Source organism: Misgurnus anguillicaudatus, chromosome 3 (genome assembly GCF_027580225.2).
Source record: "Misgurnus anguillicaudatus chromosome 3, ASM2758022v2, whole genome shotgun sequence".
Lineage (NCBI taxonomy): Eukaryota > Metazoa > Chordata > Actinopteri > Cypriniformes > Cobitidae > Misgurnus > Misgurnus anguillicaudatus.
This window is the reverse complement of record NC_073339.2, coordinates 27,243,776-27,256,109: the sequence shown is the minus strand read 5'-3', so window position 1 is coordinate 27,256,109 and position 12,334 is coordinate 27,243,776. Positions and strand designations below refer to the sequence as shown.

Below are 12,334 nucleotides of genomic sequence, written 5' to 3'. Positions count from 1 at the left end.
GCGTCTAGTAGTAAGGGCTTACTTTCCTTACCGATTTTGCATGTATAAGGAGCAAAACCCAATTGGGGCAACACATAACTGCTGGCACTTGGCTGAGCACAACGTGTTTCATACGGAGCGCAAACAGGATAAGGACAAAGCGCATACGTTCCCCCATCATGTACCGATTGATTACGTCCAAACCAATCTCAAACAGTCTAAAGCCCTTAACACCTCTTAAGTCTGTGTTGCATCTGTGGCTGCCGAGACATAAGCTGCTTAATGAAGAGCAGGCACAAACTGCTGTCTGGTAAGTGGTGCACTGCGCACGTGTAAGCCAGTCGGTCAACCAGAGAGGCGTCACCAGCACCGCAGTGTCTTGGGTGGAATATCTAAGAGCAGAATCATATCCAGTGAGTGCCCCTGAGAGAGGCGGTCTCGCATGAAGCCCGCGTCCGTATCCTCAACCAAGCACATAAACGTAAAGCTGGTATGCAGACAGTGCTTATATGTTCACACGTACGCATGCAAAAATCTGTGGTCTGTGGCTGGTTTGTACACCCCCAAGTTTTTCTAGTGAAAATACTGTACTTTTACTTCACTATATTCGGCGACGTTACTGTGTTACTGTCAAATGGTAATAATTTAATATATTTTTTAAAAAAGTTTATAGGGCATGTTCGAAAGTTTTGCGAGACAGGCTGCGTAACCGTTTAGCGCCCGACCGCGCGTAGATGATAGGAGAAGCAGATGAGGGCGCGTGTGCGTTGTGCAAGATATCGCCGGCAGATCATGCGTGGCTTCAAGTTCGGTCAATATTTTCACTCCAAGAGGTTAAAAAGAATAGTTTCATAATGCGATGCATGCTTTGTTCAATAAACGAGCTGACATCTCAGTGTACAGGAATTCAAGATCCAACCTGAAGTGGTAAGTGTCACAATGTCTATTTGAACACTATTAATGGTCATTTCACACACTGTCCGAGTTTTTTGCCATATGTACTCTTGTGCAAGCGATGACAAAACCTAGTGTAAGTTAAAACATACAAACAGCACGTTCACATCTGCACATTTCCATATAATTTCCCCACAAAACTAAACAAACAGCATAATGTAACGACGTCTTCTTAAAGAATGAATGAATAAAAATAAAAGAATAAAGTTTGATTTTCAAGAAACATGTATTATATATTATAATAAAGAGTTGATTTGCACAAACAGATAAGTTCCATATGAAATTCTAAAATTATCATTTTTATTAAGCTCCTGTTTATGTTCAGTAATTGCACTTTAATGGCAATGAAAATAACCCATTCATATAAAAACATGATAACAAACAGACACACACGTTCTTTTTCGTTTACTGTTTGCATGTTTAAAGGCAGATGCTGACAAGTTTTTGTTGTGAACATGAAAATAAATACAGAGTTAACGTCAGAAAAACATCTGTGTGTATGTTTGAGATTTTTTCTGAAATTACACGTTATGTGATGTTAATGTACCCATTGCAAGACTGAGATAGGCTGCTATACTTGTATATAAGCAGAACAATGAGACTTTTAAGGAGAGGTTTGTGAAAACCCTGCAAGTAGTCTGAAATTCAGAGCTTTTGCGCTACTTCTCTATCAGATCGGAAGTAACGAGTAACTAACTACTTGAGTAGTTTTTCATCTAATACTTTTGTACTCTTACTCAAGTAAATAATTAGATTGATACTTTTACTTTTGAGTACATTTTTGTATAAGTACTTGTACTCTACCCACCTCTGATCATTTCCCTCAAATGGATGGATGAATGCCTAGACTTTTAAGTCACAAAATGAGGTCGCATGTGGGACCAAATTGGTCTCACTCTAAAACCCTGATATGCATCGACTCGACTCATTTATTTGCAATACTTTGTAAGGTATTGACTCAAACAAGTCATTAATTTGTGAATGCACCAGAAATACAAGACAGCAATTTAAAAATAAAATACACAATACATCAACCAAGAAACACCACAGAGTGTAAACAAAGTAAAGATACAAACGTTCCATTAAAAATATACGAATAAGAGTAAAAGTACCCTCTTTTAAATATAGGCCTAAGAGTACATATTTTACAAAATTGTAAAAGTAAATGTAACGAAGTAAATGTAGCTTGGGTGAATGAAAGTTACTGATGATCACCTGCATAGATCAACAAACTTAAGCAGGAAAGAAGGATATTTACTACAATAGGGTCAGTACTGAATAATGAATCTATCACGCTGCAAGCACATAATGTTTAGGCCCCATTTTTGTAGCTTTACTTTTACATTTTTGTGTGTGTATTTGAAACTTTACTGCCTGGCTATGTACTTCTTATTGTGAATGTATACATATGATTCTTAAGGAACAAATCTAAATTACATTGTGTGGTAATCACACAACCTTAAAGGAATAGACTACTCATTTTCAATATTAATGTAATATGTTATTACCTTAACTAAGAATTGTTGATACATCCCTCTATCATCTGTGTGCGTGCACGTAAGCGCTGGAGCGCGCTGCGACGCTTCGATAGCATTTAGCTTAGCCTCATTCCTTCAATGATACCATTTAGAGATAAAGTTAGAAGTGACCAAACACATCAACGTTTTTCCTATTTAAGACGAGTAGTTATACGAGCAAGTTTGGTGGTACAAAATAAAACATAGCGCTTTTCTAAGCGGATTTAAAAGAGGAGCTACATGTTATGACGTAATAGAACTTTTGGGAGTACTTCGACTCGGCGCAGTAACACCCTCCCTCTCCCATTATGAGAGGGAGAAGGGGAGCGGACTTTTCAGGCGAGTCAAAGTACTCACAAAAGTGCTATTACGCCATACAATATAGTTCCTCTTTTAAATCCGTTTAGAAAACCGCTACGTTTTATTTTGTACCACCAAACTTGCTCGTATAACTACTCGTCTTAAATAGGAAAAACGTTGATGTGTTTGGTCACTTCTAACTTTTTCTCTGTTTGATGCAATTGATTGAATGGGGCTAAGCTAAATGCCATCGAAGTGTCGCAGCGCGCCCCAGCGCCCACGTGCACGCACACAGACGACAGAGGGATGCACCAACAATTCCCAGTTAAGGCAACAACACATTTCCATATTGAAAACGAGTAGACTATTCCTTTAAATCTTTACATACATTGAACTTAACTTTCAACAAACCATTTATATTGCTTATACTAACTCTACATGCACTAAACATAGTCTTTCCCCGAATAACATGTATTAATAGGAAGACTGCATTCCTACCTTGTCCTTCAAAGAATTGCTGTTTCTAGTTTTGGAAACTTGTTCCTGTAAAAAGAAAACATGTCATTAACAGGTGTAATTTTAAATCTTTCATTCGTCATGGCCTTATGACTGCATGATCACATCACACAAAAAAGTTATGCCTGGCTCACACTACAGGATTTTTTAAATCCTGGCAAATTATAACATTTGGTTGCAGCACACACATAATGACAATCTTGACAGATAATCTTCTCTTAAATCTTAAACATGTTCACATAACAGGACTTAAAAATTATAGTATTTCACTTTATAAATTTGAAAGCAGCTTTCTACACTAATGCCTGGCTTGTACTACAGGATTATCTGGCCGAATTTACTAGATTATCCTCTAATGTGAAATAAAAGTAATTTAAGGTCATCAAGCGTACTTTGCTGTTCACCGGCGCAGCCCAATTAGGGCGGCGAAAAAGAGAAGTTAAACGTTTTATATAACATTCTTGAATTTAATTTTTTGGACATCCTTCTGGAATCACTGCATCAAATAACATTATATAATTATGCCATTAGTGGTTCGAAATATAAATAATCCGATGTACTCTCACTCAAGTGCAGCGCTGACTGCTAAAAAAACTACTGAGAAACACCTGAAAAACTACTGCGCCTCAGATCGACACTCACAACTCTTCAAAATGAAATGACATTTGTCCAAAGCCACTGGTAATGTAAATACAAAATTAAACACTAGACGCTACATTGCAAGAAAGCCTACAATAATATTCCTGTTAGGAAGGAACAGGAAAAGTGAGCATTAATAGAAATAACTTAAAGATCTCTTTATTCTATAACTTTTCAATGTGTAAAAAATAGGGCTGGCCCACTTTTTCATGTCTGATACCGATGTTGTTACCACAACCTTGAGTATCTGCCGATACCGATCCAACACCATCTCTATCGCCTTTTAAAATCAATTAAGCTGCAAATAACACATTTGTTAGCCGTACAAAAAGCTTAAACAGAGCTTCAGAACTCAAACATTTTACTGTGCAACAAATGACTGTGCAAAGACTCAATGAAACATGGTGCAATACTGCTGCTTCATTTTTATTTAAATGTTTCAAACAGACTAGTAGCAACATTTTTAGTTAGTCAGCACAAAAAATCAAAATGAAAATTTAAGGTGTAACTTTGGACAATTTAAAGGCAGGATAGGCAGGAACCATCCAAAAGATGTAAAAAAAAAACTTTACAAATTTGTTTAAACTGTCTTTATATATCAATACATAAGTAAAATGTAAGTACTCTGAAAAAGAGAGTATAAAAATCGAGTGTCTGTGGACCTCTCACCACTGTTTTAGACAGAGCTCATTTTTCCATTCACTCCACCCCCTTCCTTCTGGGTTTCTTCTAAAGCCACGCCCCCAAAACACATGAACGCGCGACACCGACAGCTTTGCTAGGAGAAGGATTTACCTCAGACAAGCGGAGAGGAAGGAGCGCGGTGCATGTAATAACATCAAGTCACAATCACATGTAATAATACACCTAACTTTATCAGTAGGAATATAAACAGATAGGATGGCTTTTAGTACTCATTATTAAGCCAGTGTTTTGCATGGAAGAGTTTCCGTGATGAATACATTGTTGACTCTGATGAGGACTACACTCCGCAGTCAATACTGCTACCGCATCATCGACTCGAGGAAAAGCCACGTGATATTTACTCTCGTTTGATTGCTTCGTTTATTCCTTTTTTTGCCTTGTTTGCCTTCGCTGACTGGATATGCACTTTCTGTGAGATCTGAAAGCACTTTCTCTGCCATTTTGCTCTTCCTAGAATGCCTCGTGCACGTTCAAATCAATCGGGTGTGCGCATGTCTGGGCAGATCCCATAGCAACGGGTGGTGCCATGGTCGCGAGAGAGAGTGATATTCGCGCAAGCTAATCATTTGTTTCGTCCCGAATGGAAATAATTAACTGTGTTTAAAACAGTCGTGAGATGTCTAAAGACACTCGAGTTTTATACTCTCTTTTTCAGAGTACTTACATTTTAATTATGTATTTGTATATAAAGACAGTTTAAACAAATTTGTAAAAAAAAGTTTTTTAGATAATTCCTGCCTATCCTGCCTTTAAAGTGCAACTTTGTGCAAATTCATGTTGCTCAGCCATAACAAGGTCTGTGTTGGTATTGGATCGAATTGGACTCACCAGCTTATTTGATATTCGATCCGGCCATTTTCACCAATACCGAATGAATATCGATACTGAATATCGTATCGGCCCACCCCTAGTAAAAATTTATGATATATAGGCTAGCCAATTATATATAAAATATGTTTTTAAATAAATTTTGCCCATCTAGCATGAGGAGTAGACTTGAGTTGGTGCTAGAATGTGCACGTATCTACAGTTGTGTGCAAACACTGCCTGCATAACGCATTCTTAGGCTATGTCCACACGAAGCCGGTGCATTCCCTATCCGATCATTTTTTTCCTTGCTCTTAAAAAACAATCCGTAAAAACGAAACCACTGAAAGCGGTGTAGTATATATGCCGGACCAGTATGGGGCGCTGTAATTCTGCCACAGATATACACTATACACGGACAAGAAGACTTTGAGCATGCGCATAACCAACGTATGGTGTTGTCCATTATCGCTTGTTGGTCACCACAGTTGCATAGAAGCAATAGATTTTGCTGTAATAAAGCTAGTAGGCTTTAGTAGCGTCTGTAGCACGAATACAATCACGTAGTCCGCCGTTATTGTTGTTGCTGTTACGTGTGATGCTTCCGACACGTGATGTGATGACGTTTTCCCTTCACAAAATATACGGATTGGCTGTACAGCCGAAACCGCAAGGGTGTTGGTTTCAGATTTATCCACTTTAGGACCCGGTTTCAAAAAATAGCGGATTCAGTCTCCCAAAACGCCGGATCCGTGTGGATGGAACGCCAATATGATAACAAATTTATATGTATACAGTGATACGTGTCTCCGTGTGGACAGCCCCTTAAAATGTATCATGATTGTTGCCTCATAAACAAGAGCAGAGGAGGAGAAATCCCCTAGGTTTCAAATACACCGGGTAAGGGTAGAAAGCTGCTAGCAAATGTAAATATTAAAAAAACATAATAAATGTGTCACAATCTCTTCTTATAAAAAAATCTTATATTCTCTTCCCCTGTGGTCACGTGAAGTGCTTGCTCTGGCAAGGTAATCTTAATAATATACTGTAGTGTGTGATGCACTAGGACTTTTAGATCTTGCAGTGTGAGCATGTTTAAGATTTAAAAGAAGAATATCTGACAAGATTCTCTTTATGTTTGTTCTGCAACCAGATTTCATAATCTGCTAGGATTTTAAAAACCCTGTAGTGTGAGCCAGGCATTAACCGTTGCAAACCACTCATTTGAGTGGGGCCCTGCAGGCTTGGGGGCCCTCTACTGGTCACAAGCATTTAGCGCATTTAATGATTTCGGTAACACTTTACAATAAGGTTAATTCGTTAACATTAGTTAACTACATTAGTTAACATGAACTATTAATGAACTGCACTTATACAGCATTTCTTAATATTTGTTAATGTGAATTTTAACAATTACTAATACTTTTAAAAAATCTTGTTAACGTTAGTTAATGCACCGTGAACTAACATAAAAAACAATTAAAAGCTTTATTTCTATTAACTAACATTAACAACCAGTGTTTCCCCTACCATTATATAAGGGGGGCGCCCCGCAATTTGTTATTTTATTAAACAAACTAAACAGCCCTCAAGTAATATGTTATTTATCTTATTTCCACGATGGCATGATTCTATCAGTGTTTGCGCGTTTACTTACAATTATCCAATTGAGTGCGCACATTTATATTTTACTGTTCGGCTTAATTTACTGTGCATGCTCTCTCTCTGTGCAGCGCGCGCCTCTCTCTCCCATAACTGGTGACGGTGTTTTGAAAGTCCGCCTCCGTATATTTTATTTTTCTGCGTAAACATCAACAGTCACGGATGTTACTGACAGAGAAGACGACTCTACAGTCACATTAGCTACAAAAGTGAACGACACCGAGCGACACGCACTCGCTTGATGGGCGTTCCTTGGCTAGTTTCTAAAAGCGGTATCAAAAGTCACTTTAGAGATATTGTTAAGTTACAAGAAAGGTGTTTTTGGATTTTCTTTTGATTAATTTTGATTTTTTATTTTACTTCACATTATGTCATGATTGTGAGAAAACATCCACAATTAAATATAAATTATAAATAGTAATAAGACATATTTTCTAGTACTGTACAGTATATGGTACTTTGTAAATCCAAAAAGTTAATCAAAGTTGTCTTAAGACAAGAAGGGGTTTACGATTTTTTTTATATGCTTTGCCATTGCGGTTGTTTCCAAAAGATAATGAGTGCATGCAGAATATTTAAAATTGCTATTAAAACAGCAAAGTGACGTTCTTGCCAGCGCATACAACCATTAAGATGACTGTACGTGCAATGCGCATTTATACAAAGTGCAACAGAGAATTTAGTGTAAGCCACATACATATGACTCTGCCTGTAAAAAATCAGCAGTTTTTTTTGTGATTTTATACACAAAATCATCATGAACATAAAGAAAGGCTTAAATTATGCGACTCGAGTTCTAAAATCGTGCAGATATTTCTTGCGTGATTGTTCTTGTGCAGATATTTTTTGTGTGAGTTATGTTGCAGCACAACGCGTTGCATTTTATTTTGGGTGCATCTGATTGCCATTACATTTTTAATATATATTTTAATTGAACTCTCTTAATGCATTAAGCATAAAGATTTTTTCACATTAGTCTCAGAATGTCTGGGGTGGGCTTGAGGTCTTGCTAACAGTTTGGGAATTGAATTTCGATTCCGATTCTGGAATAATCGGATCCATAAGAAAGCAATCGAATACTTTTTAGAAAATAAAAATTTAGATTCCACTTATTGATTCCAGACCGCACAGTCACATAATTTTACATCATCTGCCAAGTCACCTGACCTATAGCCATCTGCGCACAGTGCGCAGGACCGTTCAATCAAAAACTTAGTCAGTTCAAAAAATGGACCATGGTGGAAGGCGCTCTAAAGTGAGGCTGCATTTTCGCAAAATCAGAAGAAGACAAAGCTAAGTTTAATTATTGTGACAAACTATTATCAGGGGTGCAAACTCATCAGGGGTGAAAAAGGTGACGAAGACACAAGCGTTCATATTTAGACATACATACATGACATACATACATATTATAATTTGTAATTTATTTATTGTAAATCTTATTCATTTTAGCATTTTAATTTAAATCAAATTTGAAACTGTTAGCATTAGTTAATGCAACATCAATTACTAACACCAATTACTGTAATGACATAAACAAGAATTAATAAATGCTTATATACAATATAATGTTAATTTTTCGATCATAATGCATTTACTAATGTGAACAAATACAACCTTTTTGTAAAGTGTTACAGAAATGTGCATTTTTATTATTATTTAGTAGTACACATAAACAAAAAATTTAGGTTTTTTTCTGTTCCACAGTCATAGCTCTAAGAATATGAACCCTGAACGAGCAACTCGAATCAAACTCGTGTACAATGCAACATACAAATTTTATTTAAGGTAGGAAAGTGATTTAGTTAAGAGCAGTGAGAGATTTTCTCTCAATACTGTTTGATTAACACAAGTGACAGACAGGAGCAAAATTAGGCAACTTCCCCTTTAAGACCGAAGTCCGACTCCGGATCTAATATACTGTTACACACACATGTGTTTTCTTTTAGCTGTTTACTTTCTCTTAAGCCCTGAATTGTCGCGTTTATGAGGACAATTGCAAAAACCGGGAATTTTGACGCATGTGTGTATTAAAGGCTAATACAGCGGCAAAAATACTCACATGCTTAATGAGAAGCGGATACGCGGCTTCCACGCTCCTATCAAACAGAAACAGGTATATAGCGCATATAGCACTGTTGTTTGTGTTTCAACGGCTTATAATCACTTAATTTAAAACTGCGGTGTACAAATGTTAAGCTTTTATGACAACGCGCACAGAAACGTGACGTAGGCGCGTAACCTCGAATGAGAAAATACTATGAGTTAAGTGTGTGCGCTCAATCTGCAGACTGCTTAAACTTCGGCAACAAATGAGGTGACTATAAACTGTAAAACATAACCCGCCAAACTGACATCATTACCACAATAGCTGGACATAATTTTCATAATTTTATTACTGCTACCCTGTCGCAGACCCCCCTCACCCCTCATTTTCAAAAACTCATCGGATCTAGACGAATCACAAGAATGACCCATTTTGGATCAAAAACGGCAGATTTCGCCGAAAGGTGACAAGTTTGCACCCCTGATTATGTTGCCAGATGGGTGTCACCAGCAATATGGCAAAGCATCTGCAGTTGGTTCATCATATTGAATTTAAAAAATGCATCGTTTAATGCGTTGCCTATACAGAGTGTCAGTAGTGCAGCTGCAGCGCCGGCACATGCTACAAGTGAGACCCTCTTCTCCATCGCTTCAAAAGGAAGGCTCACACAGAAAAAAGTGTTACAGATTATCACATCATTTATAGTGAAAAGGCTGCATACATTTTCTGTTGTTGAGTCGCCATAATTGAGATAGGAGTTACGTTACGAGGGAAAATGATTAAAAAATCATTTGGAGTTAGCCTAGCCAAGTTTATGTTTTGTAGCTCCTAAATAAGTTTTTATGTAGCCTCCTTTATTGTGTTAAAGGAACCGTATGTAGGATGGTGGCCAAAAATGGTACTGCAATCACTTTCAAATTACTGTAGAGCGGTGTATCTCATTCCCCTCCTCCCTGACTCAAGGTTGCCAGATAGTATAGGCTGCAGGATCCAACAGGAACGTACTGGTTATTACAAGAAGCTTCCAATGGCAAGTGACGAGTCCTACACATTACGTTTTTATCTTTTAAACCTTTTAAGCCGACTGTGCCACGCTGGCGAGCCACTGAGTCTTTGTTTACAAACTATTACGTTTACAATGTATCATATTAATGAAGAAGGGTATTAAACTTGTCATGCCATATATCATTACAAAGGGTTTAGATGTCATTTCGAAGTGCTGTTTTATGAAATAAATGCTCTGGCAAAATTAATAATACATTTAATGCACCGAGGTCATAACGGAAAGTGTTCATTCATAAAATGACATCATACCTTTATTATGAAACAGCACGACACGACACGTCCATCCAGACTCGCGCTGCTCCATGCCAAGCATTCACAATACAGTATAACATCCATTTGCCGTTTGGGTCCACAAACGTATTACATATGAGGAAATATTGATATTCCATCAGACTTAAAATAACCCTCAATCCAGGTTGTTTTTTAATTGTGCACGCAGCGCGCTTCTCCTATGGGGAAGGCATAAAGTTACGCGATCAAGGCAATCTCGATGCCAAACGTTCACATTATAACATCCATTTGCAGTTTGTGTCCACAAACATATTACATATGAGAAATATTGATATTCCATCATACTTTGTATAAAATAATCCTCAATCCATGTTGTTTTTTAATAATTGTGCACGCAGAGCTTCTACTATAAAGTTACGCGATCAAGGCAATCTCCATTGCCAAGCATTCACAATATAACATCCATTTGCAGTTTGGGTCCAAAAACGTATTACATATGAGAAATATTGATATTCCATCAGACTTTGTATAAAATAACCCTCAATCCAGGTTGTTTTTTTAATAATTGTGCACACAGCGCGCTTCTACTATGGAGAAGGCATAAAGTTACGCGACCAAGGAAATCTCCATTGCCAAGCATTCACAATATAACATCCATTTGCAGTTTGGGTCCACAAACGTATTACATATGAGAAATATTGATATTCCATCAGACTTTGTATAAAATAACCCTCAATCCAGGTTGCTTTTTAATAATTGTGCACGCAGCGAGAATCTACTATGGAGAACGCATAACGTTAGCGATCAGGGCAGATTCAAATTCTTCTGTTTTCAGCGGTCTCCATCTTTCAAAGGCATCTCCTATACAAATCCTTGTTTTATTTAAGACTTTCACAACATATTTCGGATTCATGACATTTTTTATCTAACACGTTCGTAGCTGCAGCTGTAGTAACTAGAACAGAGTTGGCCACCTGTACGCCGAAACACTACTGACTTTGTGATTGGTAGATAGAAGGAAGGTGGCGAACACAACATGTCAACATAAACATCAGTTGAGGGCTGCAACTCCACTTTTTAAATGACAATATCTTGGCCGGATCACTGTTGTCAGTTATATAAGTATTTGAAATGAAAATGTTTTGTTAATGTCTAGTGACATATCAGGGCCATTTTATGATTAATTGATATACATTTCTTACATACTGTTCCTTTAAGCTGTTAGGTCACGAAAATAAATACTAAAGACTTATTATAAAGGCTTGACTGTTGTTGCTTTTCACCTCTTTGGAATCAAACCAAGAATCGTTTATTGTGTTAAGCTGTAAGGGCACGAAAATAAATACTAAAGGCTTATTATAAAGGCTTGACTGTTGTTGCTTTTCACCTCTTTGGAATCAAACCAAGAATTGTTAGGAATCAGATCCGATAAGTGGAATCAAATTTGAAATCGGAATCGATAAATTTGAAACGATTCCCAACCATACTACCTAGTGATCTGACCTCGGGCAGAGCGCAGCTCTCTGCACGTGTGCGAGAGAGGCGCCAAGATGCAGCGAGTTATATTTTAAACAAAAGGGAAAGTTTGCCTCAGCTCGCATGAAACGCATAAAACTAAACAAATACATAAGTATTACTACTTTAGTTTTGTAATGTATTATCATGTTGACAATGCTTCTTTAAGGTGATGCACCGGCCTCCGTAGCTGATGCTGTGACTCCTCCTACCTTGTATATTGTGCACTGCAGTTCTAAGTAAACTCAGTATCTCTCGTTACTGAAGCCCTGTGTCAGCCTCATTATTTTACATGGTGTCAGAAGTCTGTCAGGAACAGCAGGGCTCGAAATTGCGACCATTTTGGTCGCATATGCGACCGAAATTTAATCTGTGCGACCTTAAAATATATTCCGGA

General features: G+C 37.5%; 1 protein-coding gene across 9 annotated transcripts in view; it reads right to left on the bottom strand.

Moving 5' to 3' along the window:
• Nucleotides 1-12,334, bottom strand: part of zc3h13 (zinc finger CCCH-type containing 13) — a 278,860-nt gene that overhangs the window by 162,892 nt on the left and 103,634 nt on the right. For 8 of the 9 annotated variants that reach the window (XM_073863726.1, XM_055205268.2, XM_055205270.2 and 5 more), the window contains one exon: nucleotides 3,249-3,293. In XM_073863726.1, coding sequence (XP_073719827.1) covers nucleotides 3,249-3,293 — 45 coding nt within the window. The remainder of the gene's footprint in view (nucleotides 1-3,248; nucleotides 3,294-12,334) is intronic. The other variant, XM_073863730.1, reaches the window with a different exon arrangement.